Raw genomic sequence first — 24,263 nt, 5'->3', positions numbered from 1 at the left:
TTGAATTAATAATGTTGATATAGCTTATCACTTTGTTTATTGATATTACTAATCTATCTTTTAATGTACAAATTAGGCAGATTGAAAATTCTAATTCACAGAATGACTGAGGTGAGATGCATCCACTTGCTCTTTATCCATGGATATTTATCTGCTGTTTAACATTCATCTTTCATGTCTTGAGTCTTTTGCTGAGCCGTGTGCGCTCATCTGGGCACACACCATTTCTCTTCTTGCTGTGGTTTTCTCTGGACTCGGTGCCGCTGTGGTTGGGCAATTCCACGTGGACTTCCTTAGGCACCTGCAAGACAGGACCACAAAACTCCCGTGGATGTCCACCTCTGCTATTACCCAACCTCTTAAGGCTAATTTAACAGGACCCCCCACTCCAAGAAAATACCAGGCATTTGAAAGGTGATGTCAACATCAATTCTGAGATTCCAGGGCAAACTTTTATGCATGTGCAATAACTCAACTAGCTTCAGGGTGCAATTCCCTACTGCGAACTCTTGTTTTTTCAAGATCCTGGCCAGTCAGCCTGGAGTGATTTCATTTAAGCAGCTGTTATTTTGACCTAGATTTGATAAACTACTCCTGCCCTTTCAATAATAATGGGTCCCCATGACTGGTTTGTGCTGTGTGAAGAGACAGAGGGTGTCTTGTTGGAAATCATTTGCTCTCATTCAAACACCCCGATGTTTTTTTAACCATGAAAAGGACTTTGCTGACTGTGCTGGGTGCACAGGCAGGCTCTGGGCACTGAATGTTCCCTTAGCATCTGAGCTAGAAACAAATAATAGATTATGCAACAAAACCTCTCAAGGTTTTGCTTTTCTGTTTCCAGGCCTGGGTGCTCTTTCTGCTCTTTCTCATGGGCAGCTTAGGAAGAAAATGGAAAAGCCCTCTCTGCTGGAAATGCACCAAGGGCAGAAACTAGGCCACCCAGTGCCAGTGATTCCCCGGGCTCCCGGCTGCTGCGGAAGCTTCCTCCTTAGATCATTCAGAACCAGTTTTCAGTGTTTCATAACCTGGCTGCTAAGGCACATGTAGATGGCGAAGAGCATTGTGGGAACTGAAGAGCATTGTGAGAACCAGAAGTGATTGCAGGTGGCGTTCTGAGCCACCATGAGAAAGCTCAGACCTATTGTTAGTTTCTCCCCATATTTGAAAGCTGTCTCTATAGGCCAGAAGAGAAAGGTCCTTGGTTTTTATATATTGATTCTATATGAGAATAAACCGGTGAGAATGGTTATTTGGTTTCATTTCTTGCAAATGATACGCCATTGGCTCTGGGAACTTAATTGTGCACTCAAAATTGCAAAGATAATCCATCCTTAGCACAGGCTGCTTTTGTTCTATTGGTCACTGTATATTAAACAAAGCTATCCCATAACCCCCAATGCTTGACGCTTTCCCCTAAAAGCAAAGTAGCTACCTCTTACCTTTGTACTGCAAACTGTATTCTCAGACATCACATGGTCACTCTTGGTTTCTGTGACTTCTAAAGCTAAAAGAAGATAGAGAGTTTGACCAACATAATTGAAAAAAATATTGTATAAGAATATCCTTAACAAGGAAGGACTAGAGAGGCAATGTAATCAACTAACAAATATTACTATTAGAATTGCTGGCTTGCATTTTTTCAAAATTCTTTTATTACTGTTAGTTTATGTGCATTGGTGTCTTGCTTCCATGTATGTTTGTGCACCAAGTGTGTGCCTGGTGCTCTTAGAAGTCAGAGGGTGATGAATCTCTTGGAAGTGGAGTTACAGATGGTTGTAAGTCACTGTCTGGGTGCTGGGAATCGAAACCTGGTCCTTTAGTAGAACAGTTAGCACTCTTAATAGCTCAGCCATCTCTCCAGCTCTAGTTTATATTTTGACTTTTGTTTTTCACTGGTAATTTGTTCACGGCACTGAGCCTGTTTTACCCGTGTCTGGTTAACATAGTCAAATTCTTCTGGGCTGCTAATAGTATCATTCAGTTCAGTCTGAGCAGGCTCAGACCTGGTGAACAAGGCACATCAGTTTGTGAGGATATTCAACAGGTTTGGGCATCAGCATGTTCTCTGAGTTCAAGGAGAGACCCTACTAGGAACACCAGGCTGAGGTAGAAGTTTCCAAACATCAATGATCTATGATGTGTTGACTTGTGACTTCTCATTGTATTTTAACCCCAACAGTTGGGAGCTGAGCAGAGAGGCTGAATACATATCTATATAATATGAATAAAACTAAACAACAATGAAAATGGGCTACTATTACGGTAGTCTATGATTTCAACACTGTTTTATAGTGCTTGCTTCCTCTCCAATGCAGTTGATATATAATTGAAGTAATTTACTTTCTGTTATGAATAATATGAATGAACAGTCCAGGCTGACCTTGAGCCCCTTGTCCTCACGTCTTGTCACCTGAACATTAGCTAGGCTTGTGAATATACACTACCAAAGCAGGCTGACACTCATCCTAATGGTTCAATGCTGAAACTACACAGTGTTAGTGGAGGGAGGCCCAGTGCAGACACACAGCTGGAAAAGTCCTGCTTATTGTCTACAGGAAAGAGAAATGGTTGACAAAACAAGGTGAGCGGAGCGTGATGGTAACCCCAGCATTCACAAGGCTGAGGCAGGAAGATCCTAATTCTAAGGCTAGCCTGGGCTACACAGCAAGCCCTTGTCTAAAAAGCAAACAAACAACAAACACCCTTCCCCAACTAACCAAACAAGAAACAGCAGCAATGTGCTAATTTACTGGAAACTAACATTTGGAGTTGTGTGAATATAAATGGAAAATTTTGATTTAATTAAGAGTCTACATAGTTTATTTTTGCAGCTATCTGATTCTAGTTTGAAGAGGAAGTTATCCATTTATTTTTTCCCTGATGAACAGGAGGCCAGGGAAGGGCACTGCAGAGCTTGAGAGAGAAGGGAGAGGCATCTTTAAGATGGTGACCAACCTGTTAAAATGCCATCAAGGTGGTCCACCATGAACTTTGCGTCTTCTTCTGTGAAGCACATGGGCGGTTTTATTTTGAGCACGTTCCTATGAGGGCCATCGGCACTGAGAAGAACTCCTTTTTCTTTCATCCTAATCAGTGCAGGAAATGAAGGGCCGTGAGCATGTGCAGGGGGGATGAAGGGTCGTGAGCACGTGCGGGGGGGATGAAGGGTCGTGAGCATGTGCAGGGGGGGGGATGAAGGGCCGTGAGCATGTGCAGGGGGGATGAAGGGCCGTGAGCACACAGTGCATTCATGAATCTCCACTCTAAAAGGCCCAGGTTTAACTGAGTCTTAGGGTCTCCTTTTCCAGAGAGATGAAAGGAAGTAAATCAAGTGCTCAAGGGGCCAAGACAGCAAAGAGATGAGATGAATTTACTTGTAGATGATGTGCTGGGCTTCGGCTGTTGCAGGCGTCCTTTTCTCACGGTCCTTCACCAAATCAATGCCAATAAAAAGGCCAACACCCCTGAAGAAGAGGAAAAAGAGTCCATGTGTACTCTCTGAGCCCTGCACTGTCACCAAGTGACTAATGCCGAGCTGAGTGTGACATCATTTAAGTGGAAATGCAACTGACTTTAACTCAAGACACCTCCAGTGTCACACAGTTGCTTCTCATGTTCAAAACATGTTTTGTCATCAGAGATCTCCCACCTCTGTGTTGATATATTGTACACCCCGATAAACTTCCCTGGGGATCGGAGAACAGAACAGCCACTAGATTAGACATAGAGGCCAGACAGTGGTGGCACACACGTCTTTAATCCTATCACTCGGGAGGCAGAGATCAAGGCCACACTGGGAACAGAACCAGGCATGGTGGTGACACACGCCTTTAATCCCAGCACTTGAGATATCATGTCTTTGCTTGGGAAGAACACACGCTTTTAATCCCAAGAAGTGAGGGCAGGAAGCAGAAAGGTATACAAGGCATGAGGACCAGGAACTAGAAGTTTTTTAGAGCAGTTCAACTGAGACCCTCAGGGGTGAGGACTCAAAGGCTTTCAGTCTGAGGATTCGTGGAAACAGGATCAGCTGAGGAGTTGGTGAGGTGAGGCTGGCTGTGGCTTGTTCTACTCCTCTGATCTCCCAGGAAAGCTTTATTAGGATGCACAATATATCAACCACACACCTCACTTGATTTTTATAAGAGAATCATACTTTAAACAATTTTGTGTTTATATGCGAGCATGTATGCATGTGTAGGGAATGTAGGTGTGCACAGACATGTGTGTGCATGTGCCCATGGTGGGCAGAGGCCAACCTCAGTGGTGTTAGGCAGGGGCTATCCCTCTTAACACAGGGTCTCTCCCTGGCCTGAAACTTGCTGATTAGGATAGGCTGTGAGTGCTATGATTACAGGTGAGCCCCAACGCATCTGGCTTTGTTATGTAGGTTCTGGGGACCAATTTGGGTCCCTGCGCTTATACAGCAAACTCTTCACCCTCTGAGCAATCTCCCCAGTCCTCAAACAACACTTAATACCATTTCACTTCTCAGGGTATTCACAATTGCCAAGTTTTTATAATGATCTATGCAATGGAGATGATAGCATTCTCCACCTTATTCACAGACCGTTTGGAGTCATCTTTTCTTCCTTCCTTTCATCTCTTGGGCTTAAAATTATCCCAACTTGACAGAAAAGAAAACCTATAAATGTTAGGAAAGAGATGTACCCAAATGTTACCAGGGTGGTTCCTGAGTCCCGGCCTAGGCCCAGTCTTTGCTTTCTCCGTTTCTCAGTGTATCATATACTTTCATTCAACTTTTCAAGTTTACAGGATTGTTACGGAAAAACAAATGAGTGCATGATGGTCAGTCAACAGACCTGATGTCCCCTATCATTGGGTGCTTAGCCTTCTGTTCGTTCAGTAACTTAGTGAGGTAGTTCCCCACTTTGATAGCATTTCCTTGAAGGTTTTCATTCTCAATTATATCCAGCACAGCCAACCCAATGGCACAGGACACCGGATTCCCTCCATACTACAGACAAAGATGAGAAAACAACAATGGAATTAGTGGTATTGCTTCATTCATGAGAAATTTGGCATTCATTCAACATATGTCTGAAAAACAAAACCAATTTTAATGCCTTCAGTAGTCCCCACAAAGGTGTCTATTATTATTAAAGGCAAGAATGCTTGCTGTATATGTAAAAATTTTAACTGAATTTTCTTTTGTAATACTAACCTCTCAGGCTTAGAAGACAGAATGATTTTATTCATTGGGATTGAGTGAAAATTCACTCATGGTTATATCCTCCAGGATGTGTATCTAGTGTGAGAGATTATAAGGGATCCATTGGTTCATCCAAATAACAACAGAAAGTGTTAGATTGTGAATTAAAGATTCCAAAGTGTGGTTCAGTAAGGTGAATCAGTGTGTCTGTCTTTAAAGATCTGAAAGAAAACAGCTAAGTACTATTTCCTCTGAAAAACAAACTCTTTCTATGATTGGATGCTTGCTTTGGCTATAACAGTTGGTGCTGTGCATACTACAGTGACTCTTCCAAGCCTAAAGCTTCTTACTTTGGGGGAATAAAGCCACAGAAATAAAGCTTTCCAAAGATCAACACTGAGCATTTCTTATGAGGGTTGACTAACATTCACGGTAACAAATCATCTAAAGGATTTCAAAGTGTTCAGGAAATTTCAATATGACACAAAGATCACATTGTCTGTTAATAAAGCACCGAAGATTAGCAGGATAGCGGTCTGTTATCAGAAACCTAACAAGAATGTTATCGGAAGAGGAAATGCACAAGGAAAGAATACAAAGGGAATAAAGTCTGGTTTGGATGAAGTTTGACAAGAATATTAGAGTGGTTTAGGGTAACATGGAGCCCTTTTCTTTATTGTGTTGGAAAAAATCTAAGAATATGCATGATTTTCCCCTCTTAGAATTAGAGCTGTGAACCCAAACTTACTGTGTTAAAATACTCCATGCCAGAGCTGCTGAAGGCTTCTGCAATTTCTTTGGTTGTCACCACACAGGACATGGGGTGACCATTGCCCATTGGTTTCCCCATGGTGACAATGTCTGGAACGAAGTCTTCACCGTGCATTTGAAAGCTCCAGAAATGCTTCCCAACTCTGCCAAAGCCTACTTGAACTTCGTCAGCAATAAACACGCCCCCTGCTCTGCGAACATGTCTAAAAAGCAAAGATCTATGTTGATGTCCTCAGACCATCGAGTGTCCCCAGAACTGCCCAAGGAGACTATTGAAGACAGAGAAGTGTTAACCCAAAGCCTCTGTCTGTGTTAAAAATATTCTAGGACTCAAAACCTTGGAGAGACATTACAGGGTAATCACATGATTTCTAGATGAGATTTATCCCATACTACCTGGATGTATGCTACTTAAAGTAAGCTGTACTGCAACATTTCACTTGGGAAGAGATTTGGACAAGTGGCTCTTAGCAGGGTTAATCTTCACGTGTTTACTAATTAGCAAGGTGTAAGGTATGGGCCAATGAGACAGGATGCCCTGCAGGAGCTTGAGTATATAGAGTTCTGGACAGTGGACCATGTTAAACTCTATACTTGCTGGATCTTGGTTATGATCGGAGACATCTAGAGTCCCGAGGCTCCAGGCAGTCAGCAGCAGCTTTTTGCCAGCTAATCTGGAAGTATGACCTTGTAGACTTTGCCACAGTGCCCTCAGCTTGACCAAGGATGCCCAAGTCAAGTACATACTCAGCCACTTTCTGGAAGTAGCCTGCTGGAGGAATAATTTGTCCACCACAACTCTGCATGGATTCAGCAATAAAGGCGGCAATCTATACAAGAGAAGATGGGGTCAAAATCTAGACAAGATAGGCTCCCCTCCTACCCCTAAAAGGGAGAGTTTCCTCCTAAACAATAGGTTTTTATTTTAAAGGTTTATTTTTATTAATGTGTATGGGTGTTTTGCATGCATGTATGTCCATGTACCATGTACGTGCAGTGCCCAAGGAGGCCAGAAGAGGGCATTGGATCCTCTGCAACTGAAGTTACAGATAGTTCTTAAGCTGCCATGTAGGTGCTGGGAACCAGACCTGGGACTTGAGAGAATAAGTGCTCTTAATGGCTGAGCCATCTCTCCAGCCCCAAGAACACACTATTGCAAAGAAGATTTATCTTTAGTTTTCATGTATGTGCACCCCCGCCTCTGTGTATATGTGTGTGTACATGTGTGCAGATGCTCAAGGAAATCCGAAGCCCTCTGGAGATGGAGTTCTAAGTAGCTGTGAACCACCTGACATTGGAGGTGGGAACCACACTTGGGTCCTCTGCAAGAAAGAGAAGCATGTGTTCTTCTTGACGGCTGAGTCATCTTTCCAGCCCTTCGAGTAGGTTTAAAATGGCTAGAAACAGACCCATGGGGAGTGCTACATAGACTGTTACAAATAAAAGCTATCTGTGGCAGAAGAGCATGGATCTAAATGAAGTCCTGGGATGCCAGGAAAGCCACCATGGGAAATGGGGGCCAAGAGAGGAGACCTTCATAATTAAGAGGCAATCTTTTTTTTTTTTTTTTTTTTCGAGACAGGGTTTCTCTGTGTAGCTTTGCGCCTTTCCTGGATCTCGCTCTGTAGGCCAGGCTGGCCTTGAACTCACAGAGATCCACCTGCCTCTGCCTCCCAAGTGCTGGGATTAAAGGCGTGCACCACCACCGCCTGGCTTAAGAGGCAATCTTTTTGTTAGGTTGTGCTGAGCAAAAGTAATGTTTTGATGTCTGGGATAGGAACTTTTGCAAACTGATCTAGGTTCAAAAGGCATGAGCTTGGTGCCCATTCCCAAGTCAGTAAAATAGGACAGCTTGAGGCTAGAGCCCAGCACCAAGGGAGTGGGTTCGCAGCCTCTGACTCCACACCAGGGCTACATTGCTACACCTCTAGGTCTGGATTTGAACCAGCCTTTCCTCCAAAGCTGGGCATCTCAACAGAAACCAGAGGGGAAGCGTGTCAGAGACCATGGGAGAAGTTCAAAGTAGCCATCACTGAAGGAAGAGGAGGAAGCTAAAGCAAGGCACGAGGAAAGAACTCCGGAGAACCAAGTCTGCCTCCAGACTGCTTATCAGCTGCCTGAACATGGGTTAGCCTGTACCTCAGAGTTATTCAGTGTCTTAGCTATAAAATAAGGCTGCTGACTCCAGAGATCTCTGTTCTGACCTTCCATGACTTCCCAAGCACAGCTAACATTTAGAAGTATATGCCCCCTATTTATTTCTTCATAGCTTTCAGCCTTGGTAACATGGTGGCATCAAGCCCCAAACTGTATAGTACTGATAATGTTAAAAACAAAGCAAAACAAAACAAAAAACCCAAACCAAAACACAACAAAAAACCAAAAATCACCTAGGCCCCCCCATTAGCAGCAGAATTCATATCCTCTTGTTGAGGAAAAAAATCTTTTTTGAAAGCATTATTTAGCATCTGAAAGTACAGGAAGGAGATGCCTAAGCTCCCCTAGTAGGTAGACCTTTGGGCCCATCTGCACAGAGGTGTTACAAGGACCTTGAAAGCAAAGCAGGGATGGGGATGGGAGTGTGGAAGTACGAGTGTGTGTGTGTGTGTGTGTGGGGGGGGGAGACACTCTAGAAACAAGAATGGCTCTCCTGTCATGAAAGCAAAAATATTTTAATTCACTAGAAAGGGCAAATCGTTTCTATTTAATGAAGTATTTGTATCGTCATGTCTATGCCACAAACCAAGGGATGTCAAGTTGTGTTTAATCTGCACCCAAGTAGCCCCACGGTGGGTGGAAAATAGAACGTGAATCTGTGGACAGCAGGGCAAAGTCTGAAAACATGAACGCCTTTCTTGTTCTTGAGAACTCCGGTGCTGTCTGGGAAGTCCGGGCCCAGGTGGAAGGCCCAGGTGGAAGGCCCAGGTGGAAAGGCCGTGTTTCTGCCTTGGCTTAGTGAGGAGCTGAGCTTCAGTTCTGTGGTTCCGGGAAGCCCACTAGCTCTGGGCAGTACCACTGCTCCCCTGAGGATCTGAGAGCTTGGACTGGTCCTGACACTGAAGCCCCTCTGCCTCTTTGCTTCCCCCATGATCTTCACAGTTGGAAGAGCCTGACCTTAGGAACGAGACCCTGTCTAGTACCTGAGAGATCAGAGTTAGGTCATCAGCACTGGAGAAGGAAGGGTAAGTGATTATATTTCTAAGATGAATAAAAATTTACCAGGACAGTGCACTGTTGAAACACAAACCAAGTGAAAATGTAACCAGCAAAGAACAGAGGGAATTTTAGATTTAATCCTTTCTTTATAGAGAATTCCAACTATTATAACTATTTCCATAAAAGACGTCAAAAGCGTTTCCCACAATGCCCACCTTCCTTCCGTTGCTATGAGCATCTTCAATGATTTTCTTCACTTCGTCTGCGTATGCTGTGGCTGCATCTTTGTGGTCCTCTCTGTATTTCCCTCTGTAAGTATCTGGACTTGGTGCCTAGAACATCAGATGGTACAGTTTCTCATTATTAGCCTCTTGACCAAACTTGAAAACCAAGGGAACATCTATTTCCCCACCAGGGCATGTTGGAGGGTGGCCATGTTGACCCAAGCACCCCCAGTGCCTCTTATCTTTCTATACATTTCTGAATGCTGTGAAGAATTGACATCTTTGAATTGTGAGCTGGAGCTTAGAAATCCCAGACCCTCTAAATCAAAACTTTATCCCTATTCACATAGAAAGCAAATTCAGATTGATAAGTGCAATGACATCATATAAAAATAACAAGCAGTGGAGACTGTATGTAAAAAAAACTTGGACTATTGATTATATCACATACCATGATCTCGTAGGAAACTTGGATGCCTTAGCGCTTATTCTTAAGGTCTTAAAATAAAGCAATGAGAATTCTCAGAGTGTCTACTGACCCTCGATTAACACAACCATAGGAAATGAATTTCACTGTTTTGACAACTTATCTGGCTTCTCTATTTGATGTACTGGACCTTTATGACAATTCACAGTATTTACGTAATTTCGATTTATATGAATTATTTTTTAAAATTTTATCATTCTTTTTTTAAAACTTTGTATTGATTCTTTGTGGATTTCACATCCTGCATCCTGATCCCATTCATCTCCCCGTCCCTTCATATCTACCCTTTGCCCTTGCAACATCGCCCCCCCAAATAAAATAAATTTTAAAGGAAAAATGAAAAAACAGAAACAAAGCAAAACAAAAAGTCTCGGTATGGATGCTGTAGTGGGACACAAGGGTCACACAGTGTACCCTTCAGTCCACACATCTTTACTTGTAAGTGTTCATTGCAATGAGTCGTTGGTCTGGTTTGAGGCCTCTGGCTTCTGCTTTATGTAAATTTTTTTTTTTTTTGGTTTTTCGAGACAGGGTTTCTCTGTGTAGCTTGGCGCCTTTCCTGGAACTCACTTGGTAGTCCAGGCTGGCCTCGAACTCACAGAGATCCGCCTGGCTCTGCCTCCCGAGTGCTGGGATTAAAGGCGTGCGCCACCACCGCCCGGCTTATGTAAATTATTTTTATAACAGTCGTAGAAACTCACTTAGCTCTGAGTGTTGATCTAGTACTAGTAATCGGAAGAGTAACCGAAGATGAGCGGGCACAAAAATGCAGCAACAGCCGGTAAAAATCTGATCTACCAATTCTACCACTGAAAATTCTGAACTTTTCGACGACGATTCTCACTGTGGGCCACAAACTGCCGGTGTGTGGCCCCGAGTTCAGCACGTGACATAACTGCTCTGGACCTTCATTTCTTTCCCCTGGTTCCGCTCTGCTTTGAGGGTTGGGCTGGATGACAGTAGACATTCTAGCCTCAGCATTCTCATCGCAGGGCTTGGGGATATTTACCACGTGCACAAATTCCTTCTTGCCATCTTTGCCCTTCTGAAACTTATAGGGACTGATCTCAATTAACGACGACAGGTGGCCATGGTAAGCACTGAAATGAAAGAGAAAAGCAATGGAAATTTTTCCAAGAAAGGTGTTTTTCTAGTATATGCAAACAGTGTTTATAACCGCCCTGCGCTAGTCGACTGGGGAGAATGTCAATGCCGGTGCCACATTTAACTGTAGAACCAGATCTGGTCTGTCATGACAGAACTGGCCATTTGATATGTCCATTCCCCCTCATACATGAATGAAGTACACGAAAAGTCCAGTATGTGTCCTCATAGGCAGTGGTTTTTATTACAGTGGGAGAAATAAACATTTTTTGAATTATACTGCTAAATTAGATTCTCTAAACTTGAACGTTTTTATATCTTCATGCAGTCTTGTGATTCGAGTTTTTTCTACATTCTTTTTTTGGTTTTTTTTTTTTTTTGAGACAAGGTTTCTCTGTGTAACAGTCCTAGCTGTTCTGGAACTCACTGTAGATCAGAGATCCACCTGCCTCTGCCTCCCAAGTGCTGGGATTAAAGGCACGTGCCACCATTGCCTGGTTGAGTTTTCTATGTTCTTAAACATTTTAAACATGCATTCATTTCTTGTGTGCGCATGTGCAGCATGGCACAGCTTGCAGGAGTTAGGGCTCTCCTTCTACCGTGTGGGTCCAGGGGACGAGACTCAGGGTGTTAGGCTTGCCAGGCAAGTGCCTGCTGAGCCACCTTACCAGCCTGCATTTTTAAAACATAGACCTCGGCCTTGAACTCCTGACCTCAAGTGATTCTTCTGTCTCAGTTGGGCCTACAGGCATGTGCCATCATGCCTGGCTAGTAAGTCTGAAATACATTTTGTTTTCCTTTTCTTCCTCCCCTTCCTTCTCCTCTTCTGTTCTTTTAATTTTCCTGTTTTTACATCCTAACCAAAGCTTCCCCTCCCTTCCCTCTTCCCAGCTCCTCCCCTTCCCTCCTCCCTCCACCCCACCCACTCCTTTTCCACGGTTTCTCTTCAGATACAGGTGGGCATCCCATGGACATCAGCCAGCCATGGTTTATCAAGCTGCAGTGAGCCCAGACACCCCCTTGTCCACTAAGGTTGGATGAGGTAATCTGGCAGGAGGAATGGGTCCCCAAATCAGGCCACAGAGTCAGAGACATCCCCTGCTCTCACTGTTAGGAGTGCCACAATTTTATATGGAAGCATTGACATGGTTTTCTGATTGGGATGCTATCTAAAGGATGCTCGGTTGGAGACATCAGACAAACACTAGTTCTTCTGAGAGATGACTGAGTAGCTACAAAATTCTTTTCTTTCACTTAACACACACATGGCAATGGTGTTTCTCTTTCTATTTTTTGCCCAGAAGTGCAATCAGCAGATGTGAAGAAAAAAGTCTAAAAAACTCATCCACAGATAATTCCAAATAGAGATCCCCTGGCCTAGATTGTACAGGAAACTGCAAACCAGCAACAAAAGGATGAGAATCCTAACTGAAAAAAATGGTAAAGAATACAAAAAGGCAATCTCCAAGAGATGATAAAATCATTAAATTTATATGAGAAGATTTTCAAATCAACAATGCCAATTAAGATATGATATACCCATTAGATTAGCAACAACTAGAAAAAAGCAGAAAGCTGGTTAGTATTGGGTTTGGTGACCTATGGAGAGGGGGACCTTTCTTGTGCTGTGTCTGGGGTTGCAACCACATTGGAGACAAATATAGAAACATTCAGTCAAATTAACGGCACCTTCATATACCTTGCTGGCCAGCCATTTTGTTTCTGGAATTTATCCCTAAGGAATTCTCAGAATGTCCTGTGGAGGACCAAGTAGAAGGATCTCTGCTCATGTTGGGAGCAGAAGTAGTCAGTGCCTATCATTGGGGTGCTGTACAGTGAAAACAGCACTGTAACACCGTATGGCGGCAACTCCCCACTTGGAGCCATGGGCACTGGCAACATCACTAGTCTGATTTGAGATGTGTTGTAGTGTAAAACAGACGTTGGATTTTTGATACTCAGTGAGAAAAAAAGAATGTAATACATGTCAATATAGTTTATGTTGATTACATGTTAAAATGACAACATGTTGGCTACCCCAAACTACAAGAACATTTAAAATCCCATACATGGCTCACTCTATGTTTCTATTGGTGAGAATTGAGTTAGAGGAATGGAACATATTTCAAGAATTCTGTGTGGGATGAAATATGAAAACAGTCCTACAGTAACTTTGGTAAAGTAGATGCATGTAAGATACCACATGTTTAATATGATATAAAAAGTAAAAGATGTGAAAGTGAATGCAGAGTTAGTTGGGAGGAGGAAAGGGGTCAGTAGAAGGGTGAGGTAGACAAGAGGGTAATGGTGGCGAATATGATTAGAAAATACAATGCACAGGTATGAAAATGTCATAATGAAATCCATTATTATGCATAGTTAATATGGACTAGTAAAACATTTCAAATAGCATAAAATAGATACATTATATTATCATTTTCTATAATAATGTTTATTACATTGTTTTTATTACAGTAGGAAAAATAAACATTTTTGAGTTATATTGCTAAATTAGATTCTCATTTATTTATTATATATAAATTCTCATTTATATATATGTATATATATATATACATATATACACAAAATACATTTATAGTTGTCCATAGGTGATGGAGGATGAGAATTTTAAAAGAGAAATGCCCCACCCCAGGTATGTTTATGTTCTAATACACAGAATCTAAGAACATGCTTCATGGCAAAGATGATTTTTCAGGTCTGTTAAGGACCACTCAATGAGGGCGTTATTCTGGATCATCTGGGTGGAGCCCACATAGTCACAAATGCCCTATAAGTAAAAGTAGGAGACAGGAGCATGATGAGCAGAGATGGAGGTGTGAGGCTCGAAGCAAAGGCTGAGGGAGGTGACGGGTGACTTTGAAGATGAAGGCCGGGACTGTGAGCCGTGAGACGCAGACGTAAGTGGAAGAGCCACATTGCCCCCAGATGACCCTGATTTCAGCTCGGTGAGTTAGCTTAGCTTTCTGACTCACAGAAGTAACACAATAATTTTGTATTATTTGAACCCATATGCTTGCAGCAACAAATGCAGCAGCAATAGAAAATGGATAATCCCATCAAGGAGTCTACAGGACGATACGAAATGAGGTTCCATGTTTAGTTCCACTCTGGGTTTGTGGAGTGAGGGGGTAGACAAAGTAATTTAGAAAATGTTAGAAATAGGGCTGTCAAATTTTTTGTTTAAAATGAGCAAATTCATGTTGGGGAGGTAATGCGACCATTAGTAGTTGTGAACAAATGAAAAAGTACTAAAGTTTTAAATCTGCTATAAATTGCTACCTTTAATATTAAGTACACTGGTTAATCACAACAGTGAAGCAAATGTTTGGATTTTAAAGAAATTAATTATGGTTTTCTTTTTTATTTTGGAAATGATTGAGTTATGCAGAGGCAGCAGTAGATACAATTGTGTAAAATGTCAGCCCAGATTTACAAGTCCACAAGGCTGCAGCTGTCAAGACATGCAGGAAAGTCTCCCGCATTTTCAGGAGCTTAGAAAGAGTGAGTTAGCCTCTGGATTTAAGCTAGACTTGACACCTTATTGTGTCATTTCAAAACACCTTTCCATGGATCCACCCTCTTCCATAAGGGCCTGCGTCTTAGTATAGATAAGTTCGGTATAGATTGGCACACTTCTGGCTCTGAAGGGGCTTCTCCCTTGGAGACCTTGTGCCTAAGACTTACTGGTCAAGAGTGATCACATCCTGGTGGCCTCGGAACTGCCGTGCCAGGCGTAAGGCTAAGTCGTTGGCTTCGGATCTATTGAGATAAGACAGAGAAGGGACAAAGTGACAATCTCGTCTTAGAATGGCTCAGAGTTAGTTACAAAAATTGTAAGATGACGTTCAGAAGTGCATAAGGTGGAATTGAGGTCCTCTTTCCCGGTCCATCTTGGTCACCTTAAATTCTCAATGTCACTTTCTAACACGTGTCACAGTCATTAAGGACTAAAACACATAGAAGAAACCCAGAAAAATTACAGCCAAGCTTCCCACTTCACACAGCCGCATCAGTGATGACTAGCTTTAAGGATACTGTAGCTTTAAGGATACTGAAAAGCCCCATTGTCACCCTATCTCAGGAGGGATGGAAGACCCTCTAGCCTGGCTGCCAATCCATGTTGCATTGACTCAATACTTGATTAGTTTCCTTATCTTTAAGATGAACATCATACGTTTTTCTACCTAGTTCAAGAGTCTAAATATACTCTTCTTATGTGGAGAAAAATTGCTCAAGGGATGCTTGTGATCAGCTAAGTGTTTGCTTCTGTTTATTCTCACAATAATGCTGCAAGGCAAGTATTGCCATCTCCTTTTCTATGGGCGAGGCAACAGCCTTGGAGAGGCTAAGCAACCAGAACAAGATTGACAGCAGATTGGACATATTGCCAAGATTTAGACAGGCACCTGTGTGATTTTGAGACTATTTTTTTTTGCAGTAACTATGCAGCATCACATGTGTTCTTGAAGGACAGTTTAGAACCATCCCTCTTTGACAGTCTAGGATCCTCCTCTAGAGATGAAAGTTAAATGTTATATTTATAAAAGGCAAGAATGATTTATAACACGGGAGACTCTCAAATACCTCCTCAGTTCTTTGTAAGACAAAATAATGATGCTCTCATTATAAAATACCTTGTGGAAAAATGAGTCACAGAAAATCATACAAGTAGACATTATAGCTTTCTAAATATCAAATTCAATACATTTATCACTTTTGAAAATAGGAATGCTATATTCAGCTTTCCTCAAACATCACATCACACTTCCAGCTTCACACATCCTTGGGCATGTATGTGCAAGCCACACTGTCTAATGTCTGTATAGTTGTCCATAGAATGGATACATAGCCGTTTGTGCTTACAGAATTTAAAAGTTGGAATGTGCCGGGCGGTGGTGGCACACGCCTTTAATCCCAGCACTCGGGAGGCAGAGCCAGGCGGATCTCTGTGAGTTCGAGGCCAGCCTGGGCTACCAAGTGAGTTCCAGGAAAGGCACAAAGCTACACAGAGAAACCCTGTCTCGAAAAACCAAAAAAAAGTTGGAATGTATCGTTACTTGGATTTTCTTGTGTTTGTGTTGGGAAACTATGCTCATTTTTTGTAGGAAAGCAAGTCGGTAGAAAATCTTATGAAATGATCACTTGTTTAGTCGGATAATTTATTGGCTGAAATCTGCACTTATGTATTGAAAGGATTGTGAGCCCGATGTTTTTATTACACTTTACTTTGTGACAAGATGATGTCGCTGGGTCCTGTTAGGCTCAGAGTCTTAAACAATACAAAAAAGCTCCGCTCCTAATAAAGGTCACTTAGTGAGTGGCAAGAATTTCCTTAAATCGTTCTAGACATCTGTGTCACACCACACATCAAACAGAAAAGGTACACAGGTGTAAAGGGGGAGAGAGGATGCCAGAAACCAGACACGTACCCCGAATTTGTGAAGTAGCAAACCGAGAGCATCTGTGGCAGGGTGGCTGTAAGGCGCTTGGCGTACTCCACGATGTTGTCGTGCAGGAAGCGAGAATTCGTATTTAGTATTTCCATCTGTTTCGCCGCGGCTTTGACCACTTCTGGGTGACAGTGTCCCACTAAAATGTAGGACATAAAGGAACAGTCAACAGTTCTAAGAGCTTGGGAGGAGAGGGGGATTTTGACGGGAAAGAAAAGGGGGTTGGGTTCCGTTCTCCCCTCATTTTACTGAAGCTTTTCCCTTTCAGGGCGACTCAGCAGAGGGGCAGCTGTCACAAATTTTCCGAGATGAACTGGGCTCTAATCCTTTCCTCCAATGCCCCGTGCACAGGATGCTTACCGTGAGCCACGTTGTTGATGCAGTCCAAGTACCTTTCACCTTTCTCATCAAACATGTACTGCCCCTGGGCTCGCAGGATTTTGATGGGATCCGCAGCAAAGAAAACTTTGCACGAGGGCCTAGACGTAAGCAAAGCAGATACTTTGGTCTGGTCAGACAACGCAGCATTTTTCCTTCTCAATGGAGGTCAACCATCAGTGGAAAATTACAATTTCATAAGGAAAAGGGAAAACAGCCCAGGGGACCGCATTATTTTTTTCATTTTATATTAGCTTGAAATCCCTCATCTTACTGCACTGTTGGTATCACTGCTTACATTCTCTGTTAAAATGCCCACAATTCAACAGCTCTTTTAAGTAAGCACCAATCAGCTTACTTAAAACTCATTTTTCTTAGGGAAATTTTATTCTATTAGAAAAAAAAGGTTGACATAGGGTTTCTGATATGTCAAAAACTGCTATATATTTTAATAAATATTATCTCATGAAATCCCTACACCTATTCCCCCCTTCTTTCTCCGAATAATTAGGAAATTAATAGTTAACTATAAATAACTTAAGAGTTAAATACTACAAAGAGGATTTTCATGTATTTTGAGTGGCACTTGTCCTGATTAAATAAATGGCTTCCCCATCTTAAATATTTAAATTCATTTGTTCTGGAATGCTTCTGTGAGCAAAATCAGAAGTCCCTGTTAGTCTTGGTTATTTCTGTGAACATTTATAGCAAAACACAAATGTTACTGAGGTTTCTGATCTTGGCTCAATGGACATTTAAGACCTAAAACTATGTTTGTATTTTGGTGTTTTTGCATGTGGAAAAGAACTCTGCATATATTCTAGGGGGGGGGGTTTGTGGAGACTTTGTAATACTTATTTATTAGGGTGATATGCAACTGTTTAGAAGGTGTATTGGTTATTGGGAATAGTGGGTAACCTCAAACTTTAAAGTGACTTGCAGCTGTGGTACAGGTTCCTGTAGGTTTTTGTGCAACATTAGCGACAGGATTCCAGCACTTGTGTCTGTTAGACAAGCATTCCACCAGAGAGGAATACCCCATCTCCTAGTATATATAGGTGTTTTAGTGGTTTGTTTTTTGTTTTCTGTTTTTTGTTTTGAGACAGGGTTTCTCTGTATAGTCCTGGCTGTCCTGGAATTCACTCTGTAGACCAGGCTGGCCTGGAACTCAGAGATCCACCTGCCTCTGCCTCCCTACTGCTGGGACTAAAGGCATGTGCCACTACTTCCAGGCTAGTTTATAAGCATCAGCTAAAAAAAAAAGAAAGAAAAGAAAAGAAAGAAAGAAAAAAGAATTCCTGAGGTTCAAACTGAACAATTACTTTGTATCTTCAAATTAAGAGGCATACAGAAAACCAGGTCTTCCTGAGAGCTGCAGGCTACAGAGGACTCTGCCTTTTAAAGTTATGTCTCACCTTGGCTATCAGACTTTATGTAAAATTCTCCCTTATCTCATCAGTCCATACTACATTCCTCCTTCCACACACTTTGCCATTTCCTCCCAGAAATTGTTTCCAAAGGAATCTAGTTTTTAAAGGTGGCAATCAGTGATTGGGGAAGGAATTTGGGCCACTGTGAGAGGTCTTGGTCCCCTCAACCTTTTTAGAACCTTCCTGGTGAAAGCTAGGAGCTTCTGTACTAGAACCTGCTCAGCATTTCTGCCCGGAACACATTGCTTCTTTCCCTTATCCCTTGGTCTGGACCTTGGTGACTGCACCATCTACACACGCACTGTAGACAGCTGCTTCCTCTGTGTTAGGGCACAGTCATCTTTCATATGAAGTGGGTTTTGTCCTTTAAAAACAATAGCCGAGCATTGATGGCACACGCCTTTAATCCCAGCACTCGGGAGGCAGAGCCAGGTGGGTCTCTGTGAGTTCGAGGTCAGTCTGGTCTACAGAGCGAGATCCAGGACAGGCACCAAAAACTACACAGAGAAACCTTGTCTCAAAAAAACAAACAAACAAAAAAAACCAAACAAACAAAACAAAACAACAACAACAACAAAACAACCCAGACACAGTATTCTCCTTTGCTCCTGGAATGTTACTAATATGCCTTGGATGGATGAGCAAGACACCTAACTAGGACCAGAGCTCAGACCAGTCTTTTATATACACTGCTATATTATCAACACATAACACGGACAAAACAAATGCCAGAAGAACACAGCATTTAGAAATCGACGTGAAGACACAGCTTAGGAGGAAGCTATAACGCACCCACGAAACCCCTGCTTTTTATACAGGTGATTTAAGTTTTTCCACTAGCTGCTTAAACCCTCTATTTATTGCCTCACCAAACACACGGAAAAAGTTCACTTTAAACAAAAGTTGTCAGACTGAGTTTGTTTTCAGAGCCATCATTCAAACGATTTCTGGGTTCAGCTGCAGCGTTGATGAGCATGGAGGCGTGCTCACCATCTCGCTCGCTGCGCACATTTCCCAGGGCTGTGGAACCTCTTCTAGGACAGTGAGCGGAGGAGCTATCACCTCGAGCAGCTTGGAGCAGCTTGCTCACCCACCTCGGGGAGCCACAGAAGGCGCCGGCTGGAGCTCTCAGGTGCAAGTCCTGTCGCGGCAGAGCCCGCGGGTGTGGCGCCCTGTCTCTCCCACCCGGCTCCAGCTCTTTGCCCTCTGCCCCTTCCTGCCAGCCAGGGCTCCTTACCCGATGTGCTTCCCCCGCAGCGCCAGGGTGTCCTGCTTGCAATACAGCTCGCACATGGTGGTCGTACCCTTCCAGTCAGTGTGCCTCTTTCCGGAGCAGCCTGGGACACAAAGGATATTTTTTTCCTCCTGAGGTCTCCTGCCCTGGGCGTCAGAGGTCACCGGTGGCATTAACCATCTAGGGTCATTCCCTATTTAAGTGTTGCCTGTCCTTGCCCTTCGCCAAGTCCCTCCCTCCTGCGCCCCTCCTCCACCTGGTGCCTGCTAGGCTAGTCAGCAGCCAGGCCACCTCCGCTCCCAGTCTGACTGGCTCTGGTCCCTTCTCTGCAGATGTCCACTGCCCCTCCCCATCTGGTAATTCCATTGAACTCACCTTTTGTTTTCCTAACTTTGCCTGGGTTCTGCCTTTCTTCCTCCTCTGCCTGTAAATTCCCTCCTTCCCACTATCTACTTACTTGCCTTTTAGTGCATTTCTATATTATCTTGTAAATCAAACCTGCCATTTACTGTGCACAAGTAATAGGTCACATACTCCCACGTCACATGACTGGGGCTCAGCCTGTGTCTCAGATGGGGAGTGGTCTATCTGGTATTCCAAACATCTACTCTTTTTTTTTCTTTTTTGGTTTTTTGAGACAGGGTTTCCCTGTGTATCTTTGTGCCTTTCCTGGAACTCACTTGGTAGCCCAGGCTGGCCTTGAACTCACGGAGATCCACCTGGCTCTGCCTCCCGAGTGCTGGGATTAAAGGCATGCGCCACCACCGCCCGGCTCCAAACATCTACTCTTAACAGTTCCATATAGACACCTCCAATCTCCCATGTGAAGCCAGGCTATTTCTTATTCCACATTCCCTCCATTCCCAGTAGTGAACATGGAACTCATTCTTGGTCTCCTGCCCTCCCCTCTCCCCCCAGGATGGCTTCTCATACTGATGGAATTTGAAGTTAAGTACAGAGATTGATTAAACCTTAATTAATGATAACCACTGGAGCATAAATTACTTTTAGAACTAGAAGTCACCTTGTAGGTTCTGTTGATAAGAAGGAGAGTCGTTAGGGAGGGGGCCAGCTTACTCAAGGTGGCACAACTGCTTAGCCAGAGTCCAGGCTGTAGAATTCCAGTCAACTCTGTGGTTTGGAAGACCAGCAGAGAAAGCCTAATTTGCTTGTTTCAATTCGCCTAATAACCATTTGGATGAAGATATGAATTTATATTAAGGTACTTCTAGGACATTTTATTTTCTAAGAGAAATGGAGAAGTGGAGTCCCACATTGCAAAGAAAGGGCAAACACCAGGTATTTGGACGAAATCCCACATGTAATCGTGATCTAGTTCTGAAAGACGCTGCCTACTGTAGGGCATACCCTCATGTCACTCAGACCAGCAGAAATCATGAATGGTCATGCCCTTTCTACAAACCCCGTGTTCCTTGATAGTCTCTGTAACATGAATCTTAAAAGGTCTTATAATAAAAAACCCAGAGCCAGATATTGGGGTGAAAGCTGAAAGATCAGAGAAGCAGAACAGGCTAGCCACAAGTTTTTACCTCTATAAAATCTTCAGTCTAAAGAGAGAGTTCCTGCTTCCTCATGCCTTGTATACCTTTCTGTGTCCTGCCATATCACTTCCTGTGTTTAAAGGCATGTGTCTTTCCCAAGCAAAGACATGAGATCTCAAGTGCTGGGATTAAAGGTGTGTGCCACCATGCCTAGCTCTGTTCCCAGTGTGACCTTGAACTCACAGAGAACCGTCTCCCAAGTGATAGGATTAAGGGTGTGTGCCACCACTGCCTGACCTCTATGTCTAATTTAGTGGCTGGCTCTGTCCTCTGATCCCCAGGTAAGCTTTATTAGGTACTCAATATGTCACCACAAGTCTCCATACCTTAAACCACATTCTTCACACTATCTCTTAGCATTTTGGGGTCTAGATCCATCTCATCCACAAGTGAGCTGGTCTTCTTCATATCTGGGGGTCATATTTCTTAGTTTGAAAAATGATCTCTCTTGGCTTTAAAGTAATGTAAATAAATCTTCAATGAAGTCATGACTTGGTGTCTGGGAAGGAGTGTCCCCAACCCCTTCCTTTCTGGTTACTTTGCATTCTTTCTCAGTGATCTGATGATTCCTTCGGGTGTTGATGTCAGGATGTACCAAGTTCACGGCTCCCTGCCTGCCCTCTCCACCCTTTCTTCTCAGTCTTAGGCTCACCTGCTTCCTTTCCCGACGTCTCCACTTAGATGTCTCCTAGACACTTCAGTCTTACTAGTTCAAAATGAAAGCTTTGATCCACCTCACTAGGGGTTGTTTTGAAGGCACAAACGATTGCTTTAGAAAGTCTTCCTTTGCTAGGCATTTATTGGCTCATTTACTATCTAGCAAGTGCTCACCCTCTTCCAGGAATGATGTCCTAGAGGCAGGACAGTGAACTGGATGGAGTAGCCCTACCTCCTAGGGTTCACTACCCTCAGCAGCTCCCTCATCCCCAGAGGCTCTCTCACTCATTCACTAGTGCTGGCTCTGATCTGTTCAGTACACAAGCAGTCGCCACAGGTGGTTACAGACTGATGTGTGAGGTCAGTCAGACCTGAGATTTGCTGTGCCAACATACAACTCACGTTTAAGTTCACCTCTTTTTTTTTTTTTCCTTTTTAATGTGGCTGTTAGCACATTTAAATGACGAATATAAGCTTGTCTTGGTTTCTATTAATCAACACTAGTGTTGAAGGACAGAGTGATAAAAAAAAATAACAAATTGTTTAACAATGTAATAGCTTAAATTGCTTCAATCATGATAAATGACCCCAAAGAAACAGACCAAGAAAGTGTAGGAGCACTAGAAAATTCCATTTCCCCCCAATCCCGTTCCTATATCAAATTATTTTCAAGTCCCATTAACTCCATTTCCGAGCACTCTGCCCACAGCACCTGTGGAAAGCGCATCTGCATTCCTGTCATTTCTTCCCAGGATCCCACTTCCGCCTCTGCATCGCGGTGCTGATGTCCCCTTTCTGACCCTCCCAGCGACTGACTGCCAGTTTGCCTCTCCAGGCTCATCTTGGACCTTTCCACACGGGTTTTGATTACTCTTTGTCAGCTGAAGACTTAGCATTTGCTTCAAATTTCAGTTTCAATGTCACAGACAGCCTCAGAGAGGTCATTCTTGATTACCAACGCCAGCTCTCAACTAATTAAAAAACAAAACCAAGGGTGCCCTCTCCTCTTTCCTTCCATGACCAGCCTCTTTCCTCTTGATAGGTGTTGTTTACCAGTGTACCCCACTAGCATCCTGCTTGCCACACAGTAGGTGTTGATAAATCTGTACTGACTGACTGACTGGACACACATTTCAATACTTACAAAATAAAACCTGTTGTGGGTCTCTACTTGTACATTGGCTGTTTCTTGATACTTAGGTTCATTATCTTTTATGAAGGGAAGCAACTGTTGCTTTAACAAACCATTTCTCCACTGTTTAACTTATTTCACAACGTGGAATATATAATACTAAGTACAAAGGCCAGTCTTAAATCGAGAGCTACCACGGAATGCGCCCAAATCAAGGTATTTGAAAGAGAGCAGGCATCCAACCTCTAACGAAACTCTACCAAAAAGAGATTTTTTTTTTTTGAGCACGTTTCCCACTGTGTTTGTCAGGAATGCCTGTGGCAGTGCTCTTGCCCTCTCGAGGCTGGTGTTCCCTTTATTCGAGCTCTGACCATGTTGATAGACTGCCCCTATTTTTGGGTGAGTCCTGACCTGAAGGTCACAGATTTCTCAATAGTCTAGGCGTAGCTGAATCAATTGTACATGTGCATGACTGAAAGGAGGGATAGTTCACACAAGCCGGAGACGATCAAAATTCCATTCAGTAATCTGAGTGGCAGGCTTACATTTTCTTCTCCGTAAAATTGTGCAAAGGTGGGTGAACCGCATGTGCAGAGCAGCAGATTCTCCGGCTTGTGACACGGGCCTCACGGTGGAATGTGGGCATCCAGGAGGTCCTTGCCATTTCCTTTGACCTGCCTGGCCCTAACCTCCCTCTCCTGCACAAGGATGTGCCTTTTTGAAAACTGCCCATCATCTTCAACACACAGTGGGTGTGGTACTTTCCCAACATGACACACTTACCCAGAGGGTCTTTATTGCTCTGGGTAGCACATCGCAATTTGTGGGTTGCATGTCCAAGGTCTACCTGGTGTGCACATGGAGGTCACCTTATGACTATACTGCATACACACTCCTGCTTCAGATCAGGAGGCACTTGACAGATCAAAGCTGTGTGTCCTACCCTCGGGAGGACTGGAAAGGAGATGTTCAACCATCGGTAGTATATATACCTAGTCTTCTCAGTGCTAGTTACTTTTTTTTTTTTTTTTTTTTTGGTTCTGTGATCAAAAATACATGATAGAAGCAATGGGGAACAGGTTTATTTTAGTTCAGGATTTCAGTCCATCATGGTGGGGAAGGCTGGCAGTGTTCATGGCGGATGGACTGTGTGGGAGAGGGCCTCCTAACTGGCAGACAGAATCGGGGCTTAGGATGTAACTTCCAAAGGCCTGCCCCCGGTGAACCATTTCTGGCAGCAATCCTTCCTTCCTAATGGCCCCACAGCCTTCAAAGCAGCATCATTGCCTGGGGAACAAGTGTTCCAAACCATGGTCTGTGGTAGGTTCAATCTAGATTCAAAACAAAACACTTTTTTCTCACTCCCTAAACTTCAGGAGCCTTCCAGACTTGGGTGTAGGCGGTGGGGTGTGAGAGTCCTTGGAAAGGTTATATTTTAAATACCACAAGTGTACTGTGGTTCTTGATGGCACAAGTTGCCT

General features: G+C 43.3%; 1 protein-coding gene across 1 annotated transcript; it reads right to left on the bottom strand.

The window, feature by feature from the left end:
• Positions 1–19,646, bottom strand: Etnppl (ethanolamine-phosphate phospho-lyase). The gene is made up of 13 exons (XM_052731211.1): positions 19,435–19,646; positions 16,750–16,868; positions 16,369–16,528; positions 14,624–14,698; positions 10,824–10,914; positions 9,319–9,435; positions 6,695–6,777; positions 5,925–6,150; positions 4,827–4,981; positions 3,378–3,467; positions 2,959–3,089; positions 1,443–1,507; positions 1–301 (listed from the first exon to the last, which is right to left on the bottom strand). The coding sequence occupies exons 1-13, from the start codon at positions 19,602–19,604 to the stop codon at positions 173–175; spliced, it is 1,611 nt and encodes a 536-aa protein (XP_052587171.1). The 5' UTR covers positions 19,605–19,646; the 3' UTR covers positions 1–172.
• Positions 19,647–24,263: the final 4,617 nt, after the last annotated feature.

Source organism: Peromyscus californicus, unplaced genomic scaffold (genome assembly GCF_007827085.1).
Source record: "Peromyscus californicus insignis strain IS unplaced genomic scaffold, ASM782708v3 Scaffold_9__1_contigs__length_137607984, whole genome shotgun sequence".
Taxonomy (NCBI): domain Eukaryota; kingdom Metazoa; phylum Chordata; class Mammalia; order Rodentia; family Cricetidae; genus Peromyscus; species Peromyscus californicus.
This window is presented reverse-complemented; position numbering and strand designations above follow the sequence as displayed.

Coding starts and splice junctions, on each gene's coding strand:
- Etnppl (XM_052731211.1), bottom strand. CDS start 19,604: ATGCCACCGGTGACCTCTGACGCCCAGGGCAGGAGACCTCAGGAGGAA. Junction 10,915..14,623: donor GATGTGATCACTCTTGACCA/GTAAGTCTTAGG, acceptor CTTTCATTTCAG/TGCTTACCATGGCCACCTGT. Junction 302..1,442: donor ATACAGTTTGCAGTACAAAG/GTAAGAGGTAGC, acceptor CCTGTCTTGCAG/GTGCCTAAGGAAGTCCACGT.